The 25,907-nt window shown below is 38.9% G+C and overlaps 1 protein-coding gene and 1 long non-coding RNA gene across 2 annotated transcripts in view; one reads left to right on the forward strand and one right to left on the reverse strand.

The window, feature by feature from the left end:
- Positions 1 to 1,628: 1,628 nt before the first annotated feature.
- LOC123393342 lies at positions 1,629 to 6,405 on the forward strand. Its single transcript, XR_006608111.1, has 2 exons — positions 1,629 to 2,278; positions 5,472 to 6,405. It is a non-coding gene; the product is annotated as an uncharacterized LOC123393342 (long non-coding RNA).
- Positions 4,351 to 25,907, reverse strand: part of PLXDC2 (plexin domain containing 2) — a 469,330-nt gene continuing 447,773 nt past the window's right edge. The window contains exon 15 of the mRNA XM_004757588.3: positions 4,351 to 7,865. Coding sequence (XP_004757645.1) covers positions 7,749 to 7,865 — 117 coding nt within the window. The 3' untranslated portion in view covers positions 4,351 to 7,748. The remainder of the gene's footprint in view (positions 7,866 to 25,907) is intronic.

A 25,907-nucleotide genomic window follows, 5' to 3' on the forward strand; every position in this document is an offset into this window, starting at 1 on the left:
GGATTTAAAATCACAGAATCTTTTATTTAGTGTCAACAGTGATCTGGAAATTCACTTATAATAACGAGTTTTGAGCATTTATTTCTCTAGACATAATTCAGTCATTCATAATAAATGCACTACTGAGAAGTCAAAGATGATGTACTTCATAAACGTGTCGGGGAGAAGTGATTCAAGAAATTATGCGATTTTACTTGAATAATTACTATCTTACAAAAATTACCATCTTCTTTGGAATCATCACTGGGAGAGCAGTGGCAGTTGGATGGTTTAAAAGTTATGTCCGGTTACAAGCAGGCAGATGCATTCCAATTTCCGCCGAAATTAGAAGATCAGCTTAATCAAAATGTTACGTGACATCAAACTGTCTGATAGGACCATGGTAGAGAAGACACACTGAGGGTCTCCTCGGCTGAAACTTTCTGGTTTCTAGGATTGTCTTTCAACAGTGCTTTCTGTGTGAGCTCCTCAATATTCTTTAGGCTTTGTAATCAAGGCTTTCCATTGTGTCAGCATAGTAGCAACTTGTAGTAAATGGTTATGATGCTCCCAAAGTCTGGTTAGCAAAGGGATTAAGGGGAGGCCCGATATTCCAGTTGAGGGTTTGCTGTTATTTCTAGGAATATATTCTTGAGTGGCTCTCTTTGTAAAACTCCACCAAGCTTTCCAACTGGTGCAGTATAGAAACAAGTGTGACTCACTTGATACACAGTTAACCCCAGAAAATCACTGATCTAACAGGAGCACTGACATAAGGCACATCAAATCATTAGGAACTTGGGCTTGACAGATTTCAATATCACCACTCGGAAATTTCCAATTTTCAATAGCTCAAGATGGTAATTTTTTATTCTAGAGGGACCATAAAAAAAAACAGGTATAGAAATAGAAATAACAGAATATCAGACATAGAAAGCTCATTCCAGATATACTTAAAATTCAATGTACCAAACTTCAACTTCTATGTGCATGTTGAAGGCAAAGATGAAGGACCAAGATTTGGAGCTGTGTGATATGACAGATAGGAAACTCCTCAAAACAGAGCCTGTGATACTGAAGTTGTATGACCCCGAGTCCCCACACTGAAGCTAACATCACAGCACCTACTATTATAGCAGCAAAACATAATTACCCAACAGCCTTATCTCTTGCTATGAAAAAAACCAATTTCCAAGTTTCCAGAGATAACCAATCTTCTGATTTTCTCTCAATAAATTTGTTAACCTGAGAGATGGGGAAATAGATAAGGATGATATTGGCTTGTAACTGAAGTAGTGACTTTTACGTCCTTTCTAACTCAAACAGTTTATGATTCCAAGTCTTACTATAAATAAAAAACAAAAAACGAACTACCCTAAAGTTTAAGTGACAAGTGAAAGAGAAACATTTCTTTTTTTTTTTTCTCCTGATATATTTTGCTTATTAGATAATTCAGCAGTTTTCCCAATCCCAATCTGGGGACATTTGGAAATATCTGGAGACCTCTTTAGTTGTCCGTGTGTGTGTGTGTGTGAGAGAGAGAGAGAGAGAGAGAGAGCAAGCGCGCGTTACTGGCATAAAACCAACAGAAGATGCCTAGAAGCTCTCATATGTGCCCTATAACACATGGGGCTATTTCCACCCTACCCTCCCACCCCACAAAGAATTAGGGGACCCAAAATGTCAACAGTGCTGAGGTTGAGAATGGCTGAGGCAGTCTAATTAGCGACATGATGATCACACACACTTAAAGTGCAAATGCTTCTTTGATATATTGGTGTTTTTGGAATACCTGAAAACTATGATGTTGAACATTCAGAGAATACTGGCACAAGAAAGCGAATGGTCACATCTAGTCAGAAAAAGTTCAAGTGACCTGGGAAGTCCTCCTGGGTCGGGGACAACTTTGGATGAGTCACTTTTTGTTCTCATGAATGAAACTTACAAACCATTTAAAAATAGAGCAAACAGAACTGGTACCCAACGATATGTCATATTTCTGAAACATTCTTCAGGCAAATACCCGATAGTTCCCTATATAAGGATAATAGACAATTGGAATTGGAAGTTGGATAGAGTAATATTGATCTGACCCTACTTGCGAAGTTGTGCTTGAGGATTCCATCATGTTACAATTATCATTCAATGTGCCTGATCTCTCACTGTTTGTATTTATCACTATACACCATAGGTCCAGCATGAGAACTTGGTTCCAGCAGGTACTCAATAAATATTTAAGTAAACTGAGTGGCTGAATGAGTGAACAAATAAAGGGATGAATCAAAGTGCTCCACAAAAGGTAAAGTGCTTTATAAACACAACATAATATGAATAGGTAATGCCACAGACCTCATACTATTTGCTCAAAAAACCTTCCTATGGCAAAAAAGTTCAAATGGTTTAAAAAACAAAAATTGGGATTATATATGTTGTAAGAAAATATACTATGAAGATTCTTAGTTTTCAGATGAATTTGGGAAGAATTGAAACAAATGTATAATGATCTTAAATGACAAAAAATAGTGTTGCTGACAGATGACCACAGGTAGGTGTGAGAAGGGCATGCAAAACCAAATAAAGACACTGTAATGGCTAGAACTTGAAATCACTGTTTGTCATAAAGATGTTACTATTCTGGGGTGCCTGGGTGGTTCAGTGGGTTAAGCTGCTGCCTTCGGCTCAGGTCATGATCTCAGGGTCCTGGGATCGAGTCCTGCATCGGGCTCTCTGCTCAGCAAGGAGCCTGCTTCCCCCTCTCTCTCTGCCTGCCTTTCCGTCTGCTTGTGATCTCTCTCTGTCAAATAAATAAATGAAATCTTAAAAAAAAAAAAAAAAAAAGAGGGGCGCCTGGGTGGCTCAGTGGGTTAAAGCCTCTGCCTTCGGCTCAGGTCATGATCCCAGGGTCCTGGGATCAAGCCCCGCATTGGGCTGTCTGCTCCGCGGAGAGCCTGCTTCCTCCTCTCTCTCTCTCTGCCTGCCTCTCTGCCTACTTGTGATCTCTGTCTGTCAAATAAATAAATAAAATCTTTAAAAAAAATTTAGGAAAAAAAAAAGTTGAGATAAAACTTATATAAAAAAAAAATGGTACTATTCTTATGAACATGACAGAGGAAGATTGATCCAAAGTTCTATATTATTCTATATTAAGAAGAGTCAATACTACAGATAAAGTTAGCCTTATTAAGACTGTGTCTTCTAAGCTACTTGGTTGGTCTTAAGTGATGAAGGGGTATAGGCAAGAAAAATGGTAACAGAAATTACCAGAAGGAAGTTTTAAGTTCAAGACCCAATTCTGACGCTGGAAAAATAACCATATCTTTCTGGGAGTCAGTTTTCTGATCTGTAACATGAAGAGCTTGGATTAGATGACTCGCCGTGATTCTGGCATATGAATGTTGATACCAAAATATGGGGCGGGTTGGAAAAGTAAGAGCTAGAGTAATCTTTGGGAATTAGTAAAGCTTACTGTAATAAAATATCTGAAAAATGTCCGAAGAAATACCAAGCAAAATAACATTTCACAGGAGGAATAACCATAATGATAGGATCTATTTCTCATTTAGTCTTATTTAAATATTAATTTCTTATCATGGAAGGAAAGTTTCTTGAATCAAGGTCTGGATTCTGGCAAACGTTTTCTCAAATGGGCAACAGACACTTGAGGACATAACCACATTTACACTCCTGCAGGAAAGGTAATAATGTAAGAACTTTTGGCCGCAGAAACTAATAAATTATACTAATTACATTATGTATTATCTGCATATTAGTATAATCTAAAAGAATAGTAATCCTTTCATTTGCATTTGTAAACTTTTATAGTTTAGAAATTGAGTTCCATGTATTTTTGTATTTTTATATCTTAGTATAGTGGGCCTTTATATTTGTGTTGCAGAGATAAATATTTGAAGTTATTTATGTTAGAGGTATTTCCTTCTAAAGAGAAGCCTCCTGGTCAGCCCCTGGGCTTGCCTTTGCTGTGAAGAGTTAACTGGGAAATTACAAGAAACTAGAGAGTCTAAGTGACTCTACACAATAAGGAATTGAACTAGAAGTAGCATAAACATAGGGACTCTGTCATGGTGGTGGAGTCAAAGTTGGGAGAGACATGACAGAGGGGAAATATTAAGAGAAAATATTAAGATGGGGGAAAATCGAGCAATTTCTCCTTTGGCATTTTCTCAAGAAAATTTTTTATTGATTTGTCTTTGAATGCTTTTAGGATTGATGGACTTTTCTTCCTCTGAATGCAAATTTGTGCTGAGAGTGGACCAAGGCTGGGCTTTATATGGGTTACAGTGATGGAAGGTTTTAAAAGCCTATACATCTGTACATTTAGTTAATCTGCATAATAATAACCTTGCAAAGAAGACAGAGCAAAAATATTTTTATTTTCCAAAATTGTAAATTGAGAGTCATGGAAGTTAAAGTGATTTTCCCAAGATAACGTAGTGGAGAGTCAAAGCTGTGTCAGCTGATATTCTTTTAATTAGAGCATGTTGCCTCTTTGAGATCAAAAACTCTTGGATATACCCAAGAACTACCAAATCTTCTTTTTCTTCCTTCTCCCTTTTGTTCAAGGACAGGGAATTGAAAGACCTCTACTCTACAGCCCTGTATAACAGAATTTTCTGCAATGACGGGAATGTGCTGTGTTGTCCAATATGGAAGCCAACAAGCCACATGTGGTTATTGAGCATTTGAAATGTGACTAGTGATTGAAGAACTCAGTGGCTTTTTAAAAAATTTAATTTTAATTAATTTTAATTTAAAGAGCCAAATTTGGCTTGTGGAAAGGATACTGGATGGCACAACTCTAGAAGCTCCATGTGAGAGAGATCAGTAAATGCTCTAGGTATCTCAAACTAAAATAATAATGGAGGTAAACTGTACTTTATTATTTATTTTTAGTTTTCTGTTTGTTAGTCTATCTTAAAGTCTAAACACTTTAAAACCAAACCAACATTGTGGTCAGTGCTATCTGGTTGGCTTAAGACATTTTTCTTGACCTTTATACCAAATGTTATTTCCTCTGTAGCACTGTGTATCAGATTTTTTCAGAAGTCTGTATGTGTTCCTTTGCTATTCTTAATTTTTAAAACTGTTATTCTCTACTATGTTCATAGTATTTAAGTAATGAACAGATGTACCCTTTCTAATATGTAATGTATGTAAAGTCCAAAGCATCAATGTCCATTCCGAATTTCTAGAAACAAGATGTACATTTGCTCCTCCTTTGCAGTAAATGGCCACCAGGAACAAATGAGAAATATAAAATAGAATAAAAATTTCATGAAAAAAAAAAAAAGGGATTAGCCAGCCTTTCCCCTTACCACTAAAAGATTCATAGACAGCAGAAACTTTTTACCACTTTTGACTCCTACTTTCATTAGGAAGGGTTCTCACACTTCCAAAAAGTTTTCCCCATTTCTAGATGCTTTTAGTTCACTGAACAATTCAATTTTATGTCTTTCTTGTTTATTCATTTCCAGAATTGCCAATTCTTTTAATAGAAAATGGAAGATGAGCTCTGAAGAAAGAAAGACAACATTACAACTTCAAAGAATTGTGTAAGGAGTTGGATATATACATAAGATTTATATAGCTGTCAATCTACTGCTATTGGAAGCCACACCTATCACAAGAGCTAGTGGAAGAAGCGTCATCTTATCCTAAAAGGAATCGTCTATGTGTTCTTTATGTCTTTGTAGAATACCAGTTGCACCAGTTACATTGGCAAGTCATTTGGTTATTGCTAATCTGACCAAACCTACTCCACAAGAAATAAGTTGGGATACTTCATACAAACTGGATGCAGATACAGCAGAGAGATTGTCATCACATCCTTCAATCGCCTTGTCAGGTTTTTTTCTTTTTTTTTTTGTCCTTTTTTGATATTATTAACTAAGTAGGTTAGGAAAAAATTACTAACCTCATCAGGTATTTAAAAATGTAAAGCAAAATATATGTGATGGAAGACGGCACTAGTTTATGTCAGACGACTGTGAAGATAAAATCGGATACTGTTCGTAGACCGATGGTGTGCTGTGCGAACACTGTATACAGATGCTGAGCTGTTAGTAAAAAGCTGCTTATGAGACATCTCTGCTGCTTGATACCTGAATCTGCAAATGTTGGACACCGTCCCCTAGAAGAATCTACAGAGTCTTGGCACAGGATGTCAGTTTCGTGGGTCGAGATGTTGCGGAATTGTACACACAGGACCTGAATTTAAACGCTGGGAGCTCAGTGTACATATTAACCACTTTCCTCCTCAAGCAATGCCTTTGCTTTCCTCATTCGTGGAGAAGTTTTGAAATCTGGATTATGATCATCGGGGCAAAATGTCAACTCCATCTAAAGAGCATTTTGCACCTGCATTATTTAGCCAGGGAGGGAAGGGTTTTATAGGAATGAAAAAGCGGCTCAACTAGGCAGGAGAACGATCGGCACTGCGACTAATTGAACCACTTTTGCTAAGTGACATAAAAATATTCTAATATTAAGGATTATTTTACAACTCTATGGAAGTATGCAGTAACGCGTTTCGCGTTTGTTTTTGTCTTGATGACAAACGCACTCTGAGTCACAAGAGCCTGCCTTGTGTTAGTTATAAACAAAAATATATTTATATATATATTTATGTAACTACTATGTGCTTTAAAGAAAATTACTGTATGATTCAGCAGGGTTCTTTCATTCTTTTTTATCACCAGGGATATGCCGACTTGAATGGCTTCGTAGACAGGAATCAACAATGGCATGGGTCTGAAGTCCTGAAACAGCACAAAGTAAGGAGGAAAAAAACCAAAAACCCAACCCCCTCCCCCCCGCCAATATGTTTAGAATCCCTTAATGTTTTTGCTTCCAAAATGATGAAGGGACTCTTGGTATTGTTTCCTTCAGCCAAGAGCAACTGTGGCTTCATAGGATTTGATAGTTGGGAAAACGTAGGCAATGTATCTTAAAAACCAAATGAAGTGTTTTATTCCGAGGCAGGAGAACCGAAAATCTCCTGTGCCACTCCCTCTCTCCTAACCCTTAGCCAAGGGCTTGGCAGCCACAGAAAGGGCAGCGCATAGAAAGGACACTCATTAACAAGGGAGAGGTAGGCACAGATAAAAGATTCATTCTGCAAAATAATGAACTTGTCCGAACAAGTGGATCTAGACCAGAAAAACAAAATCCTTTTGCCACATGTCTGGTGGAAAGATAGAAAAACCTCTTATTTTAGGTTTGTTTTTTGCTCCTGCACAAGCTGTTTCTCTTAGCAATCTTGAAACATTCATCATTGCTCTTTTGAGAGGAAGGGTTCAGGCTTTGGAACACAGTTATCTTTGAGACATCAGAGAAGAATATTTGAACCAAAGGTAGAGATCCCTCATGAACTAAAGCTTTATTATTATTGTCTTTTTCTCTATCCCTTTGCAACCCTGCACCTAAGCCAACAGCACTGTCATCTTGTACTTCTGGTAAGTCCACAGGAGATGTTCTGAGTGAACTATAAAATGTCATCCCACTAGGGAATTCTGTGTTCAATGGTCAGTGGTACCTTGTATAGGTTTTAGTTTTTCTTTTACCTTTCCAGGGCTGGGCTTGTCCAGAAATCTCATCTCCTTTAGGCTATAGCAGCTTAGGGCTCCTGTGTGTGTGTGTGTGTGTGTGTGTGTGTGTTTGTGTGTGGTGTGTGTGCACATCTTAAAGATATAGGCAAATTTTTAGTCTTAACACCTGTAAGCCAGCACTGGTGCTGTTCTGTCCTAGAAATTTTAGCACTGCTCTGAGACAATGAAACCTTCTTTCTCTCCAACTGGTTCAACTTCAGCATAGGCAGGATGACCTGAACCTCTTCGAAACTTCATCGCAGGCCATCTGCTTGGGCGTCTCTGAAACAGAAAATGCAAAAATAATGACTGCCAGGGTGACGGTCATATAATTAAAGAACATATCTGCCTTCATCTACTTGTTTGGAAGAGAGAGTGAGTGTGAGTGGTGGTGGCGGGGGGTGGGTGGCAAGGCACAGGGAGAGGGAAAGGGAATTCTCCAGCAGACTCTGTGCGAAGGGAGGAGCTCGATATGGGGCTGGATCCCATGACCTTGAGATCATGACCTGAGCCAAAACCAAGAGTCCATTGCCCAACCCACTGAGCTACCCAGGTCTCATGGTATTAGATTAACTTCCGAATTAAATTTAGTAATACATTATCCCACATTGCTACCACAGGTGGAATTACCCATGCTCAAAGCTCCACATTTGCATCTTCATTATGGTCTTATTAGCCCCTCTCTGGCGACTGTCTGTTTGCTGGAGCTGCCCCATAGGAGCGAGAGCTTCTCAAAGTCACAGTTTGTGCCTTTTGCAAAATACTTTTGTCTAAGAGATTCTGTAAGTGTCTAACTTGGAAAAAATGAATTTAGTAAAAAATAAGTCTTCTGAATATATAGACACTGACATTTCCTCTTCTCTAGAAAATCAATCACCTCATTTTATTTATTAATTAGCTCAAAAGCAAAAGGCCATACAATTCTGTACAGTTCTTAGAAGTCTGTCTCAAATCAGGTGCTATACCTTTTAGTAAACACACTGAAAGAAAATCATTTACTATCTTAAGAAATTATTTATTAAGCTGAGGCTTACCATAGAGGACTTTTTTGCACTTGAAAATGAACAGATATCATGCCCTGAAAACTGAACTGAACATCAGAGGGCAGAGGCAATCTCCAGCCTAGGAACTAAATAATGGCACAAGGAGATATTGGGTCCTAAAATATAGGTTATTGATTCTGACAAAAGGTGCGCCCTTCTCCCCAGCACTCTGGCCATCAGACAAACCTTCTGTGATTTATAAATACAAGTGCTGATATGAATTACTAAGTTACAGCAGCAAGAGACACGAAAACGCATTTCATGGCTCCAGGGACACTAGAAACTATTGTTTCATTGATCAGAGTCTCTGCAGTTCTGGAGTAGATGAGACAATGAGTGCTGAAGGACGTTTCTTTCTATCTGAAGTTTATTTCTGTCGAAAGAATTTTAATGGGCAAAATGTTAAATATTAGTGTAGAGATCCTGGTGTTCGGCAGCTTTCTAGATTTGCTAATTCCATTCCACAGGCAATGATTAATGGGCGTAGAAGAGTTTTCACATCAGGTAGGAATGAGTATGAGCTCTGCTTTCTAGGAAAATATCTACTGAGTCAATTACATTCTGCCTATTAATAATATTATTTATGCCTGTATAATATGATGTGGTCAGAATGCTTTATATTCATTAGTTAAGTCCCATGGTGTATGTGAGAAACTGAATTATCCTTATTTTCCAGGAAATGAAGTTAAAACAAAGAGAGGGCTAAATAGCAAATAGTGTGTCTTTGGTGGAACTAAAGCTCATCATGGATGGAAATACACTGACCATGTTTAGGGAGCAGGACACTATAACGCATGATCGTTCCTGTCAGTGGAAAAAGGCCGGACTGCCACTGTGCTCACTATTTAGAACTTCCACTTCGGTTTCAGTTACTTCTCATTTGGACTTTTGAAGGCAGAGCTGCCCTAGTCCTTCTCTGAGTCAAGTAGCACCACCAAATCTTTGCACTGAATCTCCACCTTGCCTGTCGTCCAGCTGGCAAGTATGGCCCTGGGAAGTAGCCCTAACTGACAACGCAGCACATAAAGACATGGTGCTGTCAGGGACTTAAAAAGGTGCACAGATTATCATCGTAAGGGACAACAGGTGCTGCCGAGGATATGGTGAAAAGGGAAGCCTCATTCACTGTTGGTGGGAATGTAGATTAGTCCAGCGACTATGGGAAACATGTGGAGGCTCGTCACAAAGTTAAAAACAGATCTGCCATATGATCCAGCAGTTCTAATTCTGGGCATATGCCCAAGGGAAATGAAAACGAATTTGCTGAGATCTTTGCACCCCCTGCCCCGTGTTTATCGCAGCATTAGACACAGCATTCTTCACAATAGCTAAGATGTGGAAACAACCCAAATGCCAATCAATGGATTAATGAATAAAGAGCTGTACAATGGAAAGTTACTCAGCCATGAAAAAGGAGGATATTCTGCCATTTGCAACAATATGGCCGGACCTTGAGCATATTATACTAAGCGAGATAAGTCAGAGAAAGACAAGTACTATATGATAGCACTTATATGTACAATCTAAAAGGTCAAACATGTTTTTTAAAAAAATGGTGGTTAACAGGAGATAGGGGCTGGAGGGATAAAATGAATGGTGTTTCAGGATACAGACACAAAATGAGTATTGAGCCACAGAGATCTAATGTACAGTATATTGAATATAGACAGTACTATTGTACAATAAGTATATAAAGTAATAATGTTGCAACCTTATTATATCAATGTATCAAAGTAATGTGTGTATAACTTAAATTTATACAGGGTTACAGGTCAAATTTATCCAATTAAAGCATTTGTTTCAAATAAAAAGGAGCATAATTGATGAGAATATTGCTGTTGCTGCTACATGTGAAAGTTGTATTTTATTAAGCTCTTAGCTGTATTTCATGTTTTATACCAGGCGCTTTACATATATAATCCCATTAAAATGCACAAGCCAATCATTTACATTTTGCACAAACCCATAAAGCTAACAAGTGGCAGAGCCAAGATTTAAAATGAGATCTACTTACTTCCAAAGTTAATTCTCCTTACTATAAAAATTGGTTCTTAAAATTCTGTGGTTTGTGTACGACTCTTGAAATTTGTGAACATGGTTCTAATTTTATTTCAGTCTTAAAAATACAACTAGCAACTTCAGTTATCTGTTAGTAAGTCAGAATTACGAACTAATAATTTTCTGTCTTAGATGAAAGATTGGCGGATTACTGGTAATGTTTATCATGGATTTTGTGAGCTCATAGCAGAGGTACTCAAAATAGAAAGTACAAAAATGTTGGGTAGTGAAGCTTTCTAACAAGATACAAATTTATTTTCTGAATTAACTGCATATCCTTAAGGAAAATATCTCTTGATTTATTACTACTTATTGTAGGAAAAAAAAATACCCCAAGATTTAAAATGACTAGAGACCTCGTCATTTACACATACTTTGGTTCAGCCATCAGTGGACATCACTCATATACATTTCTAGGAACATTAAATCACTGTATATACTGCTTTATAAATTCTTTTTTTTTTTTGCACTTAAGGACACAGTGAAAAAATTTATGAACTATCTCTGTACAAAATTATTTTAAATATCTTTTTTTTAAATGTCTTCATAATTAAATCGTGATTTATATAGATTCAGAGGTTTTTTTTCCCAATTTTTTGACAATATAAATAACTCTACAATGAATACCTTTGCTGATAACTTGATGGGAATATCTCCAGTCAGCTCCTTTTATAAACTCTCAGAGGTGGAATTAGTGGGCCAAAAGAGGACACACAAATTATTTACTAAACACTTGAAATTTCTAGTATGGTACCAGATGTTGTGTTGAAAGACACATGACCAAAAAAAGGTATAGAACGTGGTTTCCACATGGAAGATAAAACCATTTCTGGAGAAAGGGATTTTCAATGTAGATTGCAAAGGTGAGAAAATGCATTGAAGAATTAATATAGGTGTCAAAGATTCTAAAGACAAGTGAAGTAGAATAGGCATAATCTCACTACACAGTTAATTCAACACTATGTTATTTGTGCAAAAGTAAAAAAAAAAAATTACCTCTTTAGATTTTGACTACATTAAAAGGGCATTACTCCCCCCATAATAATACCTTAAAATTTATTTAAAAATCTAGCAAATACCATGCCCTGGGGTCTTAAGAATTTGATGTGATTTTATCCTCTTTAACAATTCCTTGATACCTCAATCTTAGCCCTAAAAATGCCGAAGAAAGAGTAATAACTTTACCCAAATTATGCTTCTTTTCTAAAATGCTTTCACATATCACAAATCAACTAATGATCTTAAATAAATCACTTTGGAGGAGGAGGGGCAAGATGGCAGGGAAATAGGAAAACCTGTTTCAACCGGTCCCCTAAAGTGAGCTACATATCTACCAGAACACTCTGAACACCCATGAAACCAGCCTGAGATGTAGGATTATACACTTCTGGATCTCCATGGGGGTTAGAAGATGCCAGTGGAGAGGTAAAGCAGAGTGGAGATGCTCAGACTGATATCAGAAGATAAACAGAAGGGGAAGGGAGCCACTGGAAAGTAATACCCCAATATGAAAGTGCCCTGTGGTTGGCGAGCAGCATTAACTTGGAGTCTGAATTAAAAAAAAAAAAATCATTCAAAAAGAGCAAAAGATCTTAAAGGGCACCTGGTCACAGGTACGGGCCTATGCCCACGGACTGCCGGTGAACACACATGCCAGAGAGAGTGTGGTGGAGCCTTCAGTTCCTGGTCCTTGAGCCCCCAGCTTTGCGCTGGGCACAGAGTCACCGCTCGGCTGGACGCATTCCTGCCTGTGTGTGGGAGAGTCTGGTGTGGGCGCCACTCGATGCTCTCCAGAACCTTTTGTGCTCTGCGTGCACTGTTCAGAGTGTACTCCCCGCCTGTGCCTGAGATAGCCTGGTGTGTGCATAGATGGAGGTCTCTAGGACCCACCCAGGGAAGGGACACTCCCAGCCCACACAAGAGAGAACCCTTCACGATCTCTGTCGGGATCCCTTGGTGGTGGCCTTCCAAGACCTGCTTGATAGTGGGGTCTGAGCACACCCTGAGTGGGCCTGGACCCCAGACAGCAGTCCCAGCAAAGGTAGCCACCAGAAGTGGGCTCCTTGGACCAATATCGCTTGTGGTTTTAGGGGCGGGGGTGCAGAGACAAGTGGATGCTTTGGGCGACCCCTGAGACTGTCGCTAGGGCCATGCACTGCCTGTGGAAGATGGATGGCTCAGCAGAGTTTGCAGAGTGGGAGTCTGTGTGTTTGGGACCACCCAGAGGGGAGCAGACTGAGGCTTCCCTCTGAGACAGAGGTCTGGGCACAGTTTGCTTTCCACTAAACCTCCAAAAAGCCGCAAAATACCGCCAAAGAACAAAACCTCTAGAGAGCAAAAGCCTGAAAAACTGCTTTCAACAGAGCCCAGCCCCTTCATAGGGAGTAGGAGGACTCAACCCAAGCAAGACTGACTGAAAAACATGAAGCAGGCACCTCTCCCAGAAAGCTAGCCAAAAAAACGAGAGGACAACCACCACAAGGTCCCCATAAAACTGTACAACCCCAAGATCAGGGGGAAAAAATACATTAAACTCACAGTATTGCCCTAAAACCTATATATTTCATAGATACAACTATTTTTTTTTAAATTTGTTCTCATGATTCTTGTTATAATTTTTTTAACCTACTTACCATTACAACTAGAGGTTTAACACAACATATTCCATAATAAACTTTTAACTTGAACTTTTTGCATACATATACCTGTTTTTCTTTTTTCTTCTTAATATACATGTAGATACAAGCTTCAAGGTAATCCTTTTTCCCTAATCAATACTACCCTTACATAAAAACCAGTTTTAATCTCCCTTTATCTGAAAAGTTGAATCCTTTAACAAAGATATCCAGATATACCCAGGAAGAACCAAAATATCCTACCTTGCCCACACCGAGGATTTATAACCACCTTCCCATCTTTTCCTTCTGTCAGTGTTTCTGTGTATGTTTTGTTCTGGTATTATATAAATCTATTCTTGGGGTTCATTTTGGCTGGGTTCTTTTTTTTTTTTTCCTTGTCATTTACTTCTGTCAGTCTCTTTGTCCATTTTTGTTTATATACCATATAAATCTTACTTTTGGAGCTCAATCTGGCTGAGTTTTCTTTTTCTCTCTCTCTCTCTTTTTTTTTTCTTTTTTTTTTCTTTTTTTTTTTCTTTTTGGTGGTGACTTCTGATTGCTCTGAAGTATTCCAGGGTGCACCTTGCCTGGATCGTGGTTGATATATATATTCAGCTATACATCCCCTCAACCACTTCTCACCAAAATGACTAGGAGGAGGAACACCCAACAGAGGAAAAATTCAGAGACTGTGTCCTCTTCATCATAACTATTGGATATGGACATAAACAGTATGTTGGAAGGGAATTCAGGGTAACAATTATTCAGGCAATGGCTAGGTTGGAGAAAACCATTAGTGACAACACAGAATCTCTAAAGGCAGAAGGGAGAGGCGACCTGGTAGAAGCTAAAAATGCTATCGATGAGATCCAATCTAATCTAAGTAACAGCTAGGGTAACTGAGGCAGAAGATAGAATTAGTGATTTAGAGGAGAAACTGATAGAGAAAAGGGGTCCGGAGGAGGAGGAGGAGGCCTGGAACAAACAGCTTAGAAGTCATGAAAACAGAAATAAGGAAATAAATGACGCCATGTAACATTTCAACGTCAGAACTATTGGGATCCCTGAGGGGGTGGAGAAAGAGAGAAGACTAGAAGATATAGTTGAATAAATTGTGAATGAAAATTTTCCCAATCTGGAGACTAGAACAAGTGTTCGTGTCCTAGAGGCAGAAAGAACACCCACCAAAATCAAAGAATCTAAAAAGACATCAAGACACTTAATTGTGAAACTCATGGATCATTATTTTATTTTTTTAAAGATTTTATTTGACAGGGAAAGAGGGAACACAAGCAGGGCGGGTGGGAGAGAGAGAAGCAGGCTTCCCACCAAGCAGGGAGCCCAATGTGGGGCTCGATCCTAGGACCCTGGGATCTTGACCTGAGCTGAAGGCAGTCGCTTAACGACTGAGCCACCCAGGCACCCATGGATCCTAATTTTAGACAAGAGTCTTTGAGGGCAGCTCGGGAGAAGAGATTCCTTAAGTATACCAGAATAACATCAGACCTATCCACAGAAGGCTGGCAAGACATATTCGGGGCACTAAATGAAAAGAACATGCAGCCAAGAATACTTTATCCAGCAAGGCTGACATTCAAAATGGATGGAGAGATAAAGAGCTTCTAAGACCAGCAAGGTTTAAAAGAGTATGTGACCATCAAGCTGGGACTACAAGAAATATTAAGGGGGGGAGTTCTATAAAAGAAGAAAGAGCCCAAGAGTGTCATAGAACAGAAATTTACAGAGACAATCTATAGAAACAAGGACTTCACAGGCAACATAATGTCGATAAAAATGTATCTTTCAATAATCACTTTCAAGCCTAAATGCTCTCATAAAACAGCACAGGGTTGCAGACTGGATAAAATGACAGGACCCATCCATATGTTGTCTACAAAAGACTCATTTTGAACTTAAGGATACATCCAGACTGAAAGTGAAGGGATGGAGAAGCATCTTACATGCTGATGGGCCTCAAAAGAAAGCTGGGGCAGTGATTCTCATATCAGATAAATTAGATTTTAAACTAAAGACTGTAGTCAGAGATAAAGAAGGACACTACATCATTCTTAAAGGGTCTATCTACCAAGAAGATCTAACAATTGTAAATATTTATGCCCCCAATATGGGAGTAGCCAACTACATAAGATAGCTGTTAATCAAGATAGAATCATATTGATATGAATACATTAATAGTAGAGGATCTTAACATGCCACTCTCAGTAATCATCCAAGAAGGAAATCAATAAAGAAACAAGAGCTTTGAATGACACATTGGACCAGATGGACCTCATAGATAAATATTCCACCCTAAAACAGCCGAATATTCATTCTTGAGCACATACGGAACTTTCTCCAGAATAGACAACATACTGGGTCACAAATCAGGGCTCAACCGATACCAAAAGGTTGAGATTATTCCCTATGTAGTCTCAGACCACAATGCTTTGAAACTGGAACTGAATCACAAGAAAAAGTTTGGAAGGAATTCTAACACTTGAAAGCTAAAGACCACCTTGCTTAAGAATGTTTAGATCAACCAGGAAATCAAAGAAGAACTTAAACAATTCATAGAAACCAATGAGAATATAAACAGATCAGTTCAAAACCTATGGGATATGGCAACGACGGTCCTAAGGGGGAATATATAGCTATCCAAGCCTCCCTCAAAAAAGCTGAAAAATCTAGGATACACTGGCTCTCCTTACACCTTAAAGAACTGGAAAATCAACACCAAATTAAGCCAACCCCATGCACAAGAAGGGAAATAATCAAGATTAGAGCAGAGATCAATGAGATAGAAACTAGAGATACAGCAGAATACATCAATGAAACTAGAAGCTGGTTCTTTGAAAGAATCAATAAGATGGCTAAACACTGGCCAAACTAATCCAAAAGAAAAGGGAGAAGACCCAAATTAATAAAATTATGAATGAAAGGGGAGAGAGCATGCTTAACACCAAGGAAATGGAAGTAATCATCAGAAATTATTATCAACAGTTATATGCCAATAAGTTAAGCAACCTAGATGAAATGGATGCATTCCTGGAAACCTATAAACTTCCAAAACTGAATCAGGAAGAAACTGACAACCTGAATAGACCCATATCTAGTAACGAGATTGAAGCAGTGATCAAAAACCTCCCCCAAAACAAGAGCCCAGGACCTGATGGATTCCCTGGGGAATTCTACCAAACATTTAAAGAAGAAATAATACCTATTCACCTGAAGCTGTTTCAAAAGATAGAAACAGAAGATAAATTCCCAGACTCACTCTATGAAGCCAGTATTACCCTGATCCCCAAACCAGGCAAAGACCCCATCAAGAAGGAGAATTTCAGACCAATATCCCTGATGAATTTGGATGCTAAGATTCTCAACAAGATCCTAGCTAATAGGATCCAACAGTACATTAAAAAGATTATCCATGGGGCGCCTGGGTGGCTCAGTGGGTTAAAGCCTCTGCCTTCGGCTCAGGTCATGATCCCAGGGTCCTGGGATCGAGCCCCGCATCGGGCTCTCTGCTCAGCAGGGAGCCTGCTTCCTCCTCTCTCTCTGCCTGTCTCTCTGCCTCCTTGTGATCTCTGTCTGTCAAATAAATAAATAAAATCTTAAAAAAAAAAAAAAAGATTATCCACCATGACCAGATGGGATTTATCCATGGGATGTAGGGGTGGTTCAGCATTCACAAATCAATCAATGTGATAGAACAAATCAATAAAAGAAGAGAGAAGAACCACATGGTCCTCTCAATTGATCCAGAAAAAGCATTTGACAAGATACAGCATCTGTTCCAGATTAAAATGCTTTAAAGTATAGGGATAGAGGGAACATTCCTCAACTGCCTAAAATCTATGAAAAACCCACAGCAAATATCACTCTCAATGGGAAAAAGCTGACAGTCTTCCCTTTGAGATCAGGAACACAACAAAGATGTCCACTCTCACCACTGTTGTTCAACATAGTACTAGAAGTCCTAGCAACAGCATCAGAAAACAAAAAGAAATAAAAAGTATTCAAATTGGCAAAGAAGAAGTCAACCTCTTTCTCTTCGCAGATGACATGATACTTTATATGGAAAACCCAAAAGGCTCCAACCCCAAACTACTAGAACTCATACAACAATTAAGTAATGTGGCAGGGTACAAAATCAATGTACGTAAATCAGTTGCTTTCTTATAAACTAACAATGAAAATACAGAAAGGGAAATTAGAGAATTGATTCCATTTGCTATAGCACCAAGAACCATAAGATACCTGGGAATAAACCTAACTAATGAGGTAAAGGATCTGTACTTGAGGAACTACAGAACACCCATGAAAAAAAAACAAGAAGACACAAAAAGATGGAAGACCATTCCATGCTCATGGATCAGAAGAATAAACATTGTTAAAATGTCTGTACTGCCTAGAGCAGTCTATAATTTCAAAGCCATCCCAATCAAAATTCCACTAGCATTTTTCAAAGAGCTGGAACAAATAATTCTAAAATTTGTAGGGAACCAGAAGAGACCCTGAATTGCTAAGGTATTGTTGAAAAAGAAAAACAAAATTGGGGGCATTATGTTGCCTGATTTCAAGCTTTACTGCAAAGCTGTGACCACCAAGACAGCATGGTACTGGCAGAAAAACAGACATATAGATCAGTGGAACAGAGTAGAGAGCCCAGATATGGACCCACAACTCTATGGCCAAATAATCTTTGACAAAGCAGGAAAAAATATACAGTGGAAAAAAGTCTCTCCAATAAATGGTGCTGGGAAAATTGAACAGCAATATATAGAAGAATGAAGCTTGACCATTCTCTTACATCATACACAAAGATGAACTCGAAATGGATAAAAGACCTCAACTTGAGGCAGGAATCTATCAAAATTCTAGAGGAGAACATAGGCAGTAACCTCTTTGACATCGGCCATAGCAACTTCTTTCAAGACATGACTCCAAAGGCAAAGGAAACAAAAGCGAAAATGAACTTTTGGGACTTCACCAAGATCAAAAGCTTCTGTACAGCAAAGGAAACAGTCAACAAAACAAAGAGGCTACCCATGGAATGGGAGAAGATATTCGCCAATGGCACTATGGACAAAGGGCTGATATCCAAGATCTATAAAGAACTCCTCAACCTCAACACTTGAAAGCAGATAATCATGTCAAAAAATGGGCAGAAGATATGAACAGACACTTCTCCAAAAAAGACATGCAAATGGCTAACAGATGCATGAATAAATGTTCATCATCATTAGCCATCAGGGAAATTCAAATCAAAACCACATTGAGTTACCATCTTACACCAGTAAGAATGGCCAAAGTTAACAGGACAGTAAACAACAAGTGTTTGAGAGGATGTGGAGAAAGAGGAACCCTCTCACAGTGTTGGTGGGAATGTAAGTTGGTGCAGCCACTTAGGAAAACAGTGTGGAGATACCTTAGGAAATTAAAAATAGAGCTACCCACTCTGAAATTGTACTACTGGGTATTTACCCCAAAGATACAAATATAGTGAAAAGAAGGGCCATCTGTACCCCAATGTTCATAGCAGCAATGGCCATGGTCACCAAACTGTGGAAAGAGCCAAGATGCCCTTCAACAGAAGAATAGTTAAAGAAGATACGGTCCATATATACAATGTAGTATTATGCCTCCATCAGAAAGGATGAATACCCCACTTTTATATCAACATGGATGGGACTGGAAAAGATTATGCTGAGTGAAATAAGTCAAGCAGAGACAGTCAGTTATCATATGGTTTCACTTACTTGTGGAGTATAAGGAATAACATGGAAGACATTGGGAGAAGGAAAGGAGAAGGGACTTGGGGGAAATCAGAAGGGGAGACAAACCATGAGGGACTGTGGACTCTGAGAAACAAACTGAGGGTTTTGGAGGGGAGAGTGGTGGGTGGTTGGGTGAGCTTGGTGGTGGGTATTAAGGAGGGCACGAACTGCATGGAGCACTGGGTGTGATGCATAAACAATGAATCTTGGAACAGAGAAAAAATAAAATAAAGTTTTTTAAAAAATAAATCACTTTGTTTCCTCATGTGGAAATTAATTTCTGAGGGTTTGTCCACTAACATTGTAGGATCCTTATACCTGCTTGCGTGAGATAATGGACTTTACCACTGGGGGGATGATAATGATCTGAAAAACTTTTCAAGTTCTTCTATCATTGTCCCTCTTGTCTCCCTCTGCTAACTTTAAGGATTTCTAGATTTACAGGAAATCTATACAAATTAGTTCTAACTGAAATTGCTTTTCTATATCAGTCCCCAGTTCAGAGATCTCATTATGAATGAAAAAAAAAAATGGAGCAGTTCTATGACCATAATGGAATCAGTGAAGATTTAGTTCTTATAGAAGAATCTTGAACATTGGCGGTAGAATATGAGGCATCCATTCAGAAGATAAGGATGTCTAGAAACTTGGGCATGATGTCTGGCTCTGCCACGGAGTGTGATGGTTCTCAACCTGGCATTTATACTTCTTTCTCGAGGCTTAAATATGTCCAAATCTGTGTTCTTTTTAGAATGGTTAATTCAAATTGTTAGAGAAACTGATAGGGGCCATGGGGTCACTTGCTAACAGAGCCGGATGTATGCTGAAAATTGAAAAATTCAAACCAGACTGTAATGTTAATTCATTACAGAGATTCAGGATGTAATGCCTTAAAACACTGCTGAGTGTAATGCGTGGGTGATCGCTAATTTCATTTCTGAGAATTATTTATGTGATTAATCACATTCAGAAGTATATGTTCACATAGATATGTTGGCACTGGGGTGGGCTGTGCAAACAGGTATTTTCCGTAATTACTCCTTCAGAACTATTAATTGAACAGTCATCCAGATCTGTCTCAGTGGTCTGTGGCAAGATAATTAGCTGAAATATCCACAAACAAACCTGCAGGGTACCCTCTGTTAGCAGTGTACACAAAACCACAGCTAGAGATTTCTCTGCAAGCTTGGAGAGCAGAGCAGAGAGGGTTTTTTGTGGGTTAGATGAGCCCTTGAAAGGAAATTATCAGGTGTGAGCATTAAAGGAAAGGGGTGAATTTTGAAATGCAAAGCCCAGCTAGAAGACACCAGTAGTGCATGATGCCACCTGACAAGCAGTTGTTCCAAAATTTCTGATGTTTTGTGCTGTTTCCTTCAGTGAATGGTGGGGGAGAGGGAAGAGGCTGGAATCATAAGGCTCAGACAGCGTCATGGACCTGTCACTTCCCAGCACAGCACTTACGCTAAGTCATGTGTTTTCCATTTGGAAAATCGAATGATCTAGATTATTGTTTTTCAAATTCTTCTTTTTTAATTAAAAAAAAAAATAGTTTAAGCCACGGACCCTTTGTTCCAGTGAAATATTACCTGGAAGCCTCAACAGGATCGAGGAGAATAGGTTTCTCCTTGTGATGCTCACACACTCTCCCCGAGTCCTGGGACAACCTATGGATCCCACACTATCTCAGAGCACATTCTGGCAACTCTAGAAACAAATCTGCTTTTCTCACACTTAGCTGTGTATAGAAATCACAAGGGATCTCGTTAAAATGCAGATTCTGATTCAGTAGGTCTGGAAGGAGGTCTGGAACTCTGCATTTCCAACAGGGTCCTAGGTGATACTGCTGCTGCTGGTCTACACAGCACAATTAAAAAATAAAAATAAAAAAGTGAGTTTCTAGGTGACAGTCTATACTTGGAAAAAAAATCAGCCAACATATAGTACATCATTAGTTTCAGATGCAGAGCTCAATAATTTATCAGTTGCTCAACATATCACATGCCCTCCTAATGCCCGTCACTCAACTACCCCATTCCCTCACACCCACCTCCCCTCCAGCAACCCTGTTTGTTTCCTTTTTTTTTTTTTAAGATTTTTAAAATTTATTTGACAGATAGAGATCACAAGTAGGCAGAAGGCAGGCAGAGAGAGAGAGAGAGAGAGAGAGAGAGAGGAGGAAGCAGGTTCCCTGCTGAGCAGAGAGCGCAATGCAGGGCTCAATCCCAGAACCCTGGGATCATGACCTGAGCCGAAGGCAGAGGCTTTAACCCACTGAGTCATGCAGGTGCCCTCTCAGTTTGTTTCCTATAGTCAATAGTCTCTCATGGTTTGTCTCTCTCTCTATAACTTCCCATTCAGTTTCCCTCCCTTCCGCTATGATCCTCTGTGTTGTTTCTTATATTCCACATGAGTGAAACCATATGATAACTGTCTTTCTCTGATTGACTACTTTCACTCAGCATAATTCCCTCCAGTTCCATCCATGTTGATGCAAATGGAAAGTATTCATCCTTTCTGATGGCTGAGTAATATTCCATTGTATATATGAACCACATCTTTATCCATTCATCTGTCAATGGATATCAGCACTCTTTCCATAGTTTGACTACTGTGGACATTGCTGCTACGAACATTGGGGTGCATCTGACCCTTCGGATCACTACATCTGTATCTTTGGGGTAAATACCTAATAGTGCAATTACTGGGTCATAGGGAAGCTCTATTTTTAACTTGTTCAGGAACCTCCACACTGTTTTCCAGAGTGGCTGTGGCACCAGCTTGCATCCCCACCAACAGTGTAGGAGGGGTCCCCTTTCTCTGCATTCTCACCAACATCTGTTTCCTGACCGGTTAATCTTAGTCATTTTGACTGCTGTGAGGTGGCATCTTATCACACAGCACACTTTGAATAGGAAGTGTAATGATTCTCTACAGTGTCTTCAAACAGGAACATTCTTTAGAAGTAGGTAGTAGAAAAAATTTCCTCTTTGACCTTCCCTGTGACTCCAGTGGACCTTTGTGGGAACTGAACATGTGTTCAAACAACTGGGTCAATCTTTCCATATTTAGCTTTGATAAAACTGAACTGTCCAGAGGGAAGGATTTTTTTTTTCACTTTTTCATTACTTCTAAATACAAATTATTCTCTGTGCCTTTTATTTTGTGTTGAATATTATTTCAACATAAGTTATGTTAAGTTATAAATATCTGGGTTGCCAGATTTGGCAAATTAACATGCAAAACACCAGTTAAATTTGAGTTTCAGATAAACAGTGAATAATTTCTCAAAACTATACTTCATTGGACATATGTATACTAAAACATTTTTTTCTCACTTATTATTTGAAATAAAAATTTATCTAAGTGTCCTGTATTTTATTTGGCAACCCTAACCACAGGAAAACATAATGGCTTTGGGCCCTGGGCCAGTCAAATTTGCAATCTAATTAAAATATACTACTCCTATTTGTGGCTGTAACTCTTTGCATCAGGAATTGTAGGTCACTTTTTCCTTAAAAAGAGTACCTCAAATTGATTGGTTTGTCTTCTGGTGTGGTCAAGAATTCCAAGCAATATCTCTTGTGTCAAGCAAAGCCTGGGTGTTCTTTAACACATTTTTAACTCATCTTATTTTAATTGCTTTTCTCATGTGAGAGCTCTTTATCATCCCGCAGTTGCCTCTTCTCCAACCTACAACCACGGGTATATGGCCTTCATTCTAGAACTGTCCTATGGATGATGTTGAAAATTCAGTTGATATCATCATAGCTGGTACATGTCCAAGATGAAAATGATCTCAATGCACATAGAGAACAGCCAAATACTGGGATTAACAAAATCATCATATTTTTCATCTGATTTTCCTAAAGCTAAAGTATTCTTTTTTTTTTTTAAAGATTTTATTTATTTATTTGTCAGAGAGAGAGCGAGCATGAGCGAGCACAGGCAGAGTCAGAGGGAGAAGCAGGCTCCCTGCGGAGCAAGGAGCCAGATGTGGGACTCGATCCCATGACGCTGGGATCATGACCTGAGCTGAAGGCAGCAGCCCAACCAACTGAGCCACCCAGGCGTCCCTAAAGTATTCTTAAAATAAATATTAAGTGACATCTGCCTCTTCTTGAAAACATTATTTTTGGTAGTAGTCATGAAATGAAATGAATAATAATAATTACCAAAAAAGAAATGCAGTGAAAAATCTTCCTGTTTTAAACTTCATAGATATAATCATGCCAGCGAAAAATATTACAGATGAAAAATAAAATAAATAGTACCATGAAAAGGGAAAAATAGACTGGCTTAATGTATTTTTTGACCTGCATTTAAATTTACTTCATTTAAAAATAGTCATGGTTTTAACAAAAATTTACCATCTTATTTTCTTTTCAAGTTTTTATTTAAATTCTAGTTAGTTAACATAACTAAGTATTGGTTTCAGGAGTAGAATACAGTGATTCATCACTTATATACAACACCCAGTGCTCATCTGAACAAGTGCCCTCTGTAATCCCCATCACTGTCTAGCCCATCCCCCACATCCCTCCCTCCATCACCCCTCACTTTGTTCTCTATCTTTAAAAGTCTCTTATGGGTTACCTCCCTCTTTTTTTAACTTCCTTCCCCTATGTTCATCTGTTCTGTTTCTTAAATTCCACGTATGAGTGAAATTATATGGTTTTTGTCTTTTCTGACTTATTTTGCTTAGCATAATACTCTCTAGCCCCATCTATGTTGTTGCAAATGGCAAGATTTCATTCTTCTTGATGGTTGAGTAATATTCCATTGTAGACATCTGGACTCTTTTCATAATTTGGCTATTTTTTTTTTTTTCAAAAAAGACACATGAGGGGGCACCTGGGTGGCTCAGTGGGTTAAGCCTCTACCTTCGGCTCAGGTCATGATCTCAGGGTCTTGGGATCAAGCCCCACACTGGGCTTCTCTGCAGGGACCCTGCTTCCTCCTCTCTTTCTGCCTGCTTCTCTGACTACTTGTGATCTCTGTCTGTCAAATAAATAAATAAAATAAAAAAAAAAGACACATGAGGAATTCTGCTAAATGAGTCAATTCCACAATATTCATATTGTAATTTGTACATTGTGATGACAGAATTGAAGCGACTCAAGTTCTGTTTCATCATCTTCACAACCATGATGCTATCATTCTTTACCTAGGAACCTACTATTTATCTTTTTGTGTTTTTATTTTTTTCTTTTTTAAAGTTTTTATTTGAATGAGAATCTACTGTTGTTGTTTTTTATTTTTACTTTTATTTACTTATTTGACAGAAGGAGAGACAGCAAGAGAGGGAACACAAGCAAGGGGAGTGAGTGAGAGAGGGAGAAGACTTCCCACTGAGCAGGGAGCCTGATGTAGGGTTCGATCCCAGGACTCTGGGATCATGACCTAAGCCGAAGGCAGACGCTAAATGACTGAGAATCTACTGTTTTAACACATACATACATCATACTATATGAGCTGGAGACCCGCTGAGCCTGAACAAGTACAAAGGACTCCAGATTCTTAGGAATTTACTTCCTAAATGAATGTATGCAGCTGAGTCTGTGGTCAGGGGCCCTGTGTGTAACTGGGAATTCTTGAATTAACTTCACTGTAGAGGACAATGTTTCCTAAAGGACAAGTAAAACAACTGCACTAAGTGGAAGTTTGTACATATATTATGGTAGCAAAACTCAATTGTGACTGAATCAACTTTTAGAGCTTAGATTAGCAAAAGTTTCGGACACAATTTAGAATTCCAGGCACAGAGAGATAATAAAATGCTGACCTTATTTTGGACAGGTTTATTATAATTACACCATTCTCTAGAGACAATGCACCCCCATATTACCTGTACCTGGTTGCTCTCAGTGCCCCCTTGGTTGCCTTGCTGTACACAAGGAGACTCACAGTAAGTATTTGCATCGACTGGCATTCTATAGTTTATGCCTCATGAGGGGTACAAGCATCCAGATTCTTGGGTAACAAATTTTCTTCCTGACTTTCTTTCTTCCTTTTTTGACTTCAGCTCATTATTGGTTATTTTGTTGCCCAAATGACAATGATGGGTGATAGTGACTATTAGTTAATTCACGTGGGTAAAAATGCATTCAGTCACTCAAGAAAATTACTATTTAAGCACTATGTGTAAAACACAGCACTGAATTCAAGACATTTACAGCATATTTAAGAAAAATCAGGGGCTTGCCTGCAAAACCTTGAATAGGAGCTAACCAAGAGTACAGGCTAAAAATGCACAGACAATAGGTTTGAAATGAAGTATCTGCTGCAAGTATTTGACAAGGAATTCTATGAGTTTTGAGGAAAGAGCACTTCTAGAATTTGAGTCATGATGCTTTTGTGGGCACACTGAATATAAAGACAGAGAGCAGTGGGGCACCTGAATAGTTCAGTCCATTAAGCATTCAACTCTTCGTTTTGGCTCAGGTCATGATCTCAGGGTTGTGGGATCAAGCCCCGTGTTGGGCTCCTTGCTGGGCATGGAGCCTGCTTAAGAGTCTCTCTCTCCGCCCCCCGTGACCTCCCCATCTCAGCTCCAGCTCACACATAAGCACACATTATTTCTCTCTCTTTAAACAAACAAACAAAAAAGAGCAGAATAAACCACTGGCTTGTGTGCTTTGTTTTTCTCCCCTCTACTTTATCCCCTCTGGCAATTTTAATGACTTTAACATTCTCTTCTCCGGGGAGCCTCCTGGATCATTTTGAAAATACCCACTTCTATGTCTTCCATGTTGCTCATTTACTCGTCTCGAAAGAGCCACCTCCGCAGCCTGGCCTCTCAGTCTTTTGGATTGTGGGTCCCTGCCTTCC

This window comes from Mustela putorius, unplaced genomic scaffold (genome assembly GCF_011764305.1).
Source record: "Mustela putorius furo isolate JIRA1106 unplaced genomic scaffold, ASM1176430v1.1 tig00000827_pilon_pilon_pilon, whole genome shotgun sequence".
NCBI lineage: Eukaryota > Metazoa > Chordata > Mammalia > Carnivora > Mustelidae > Mustela > Mustela putorius.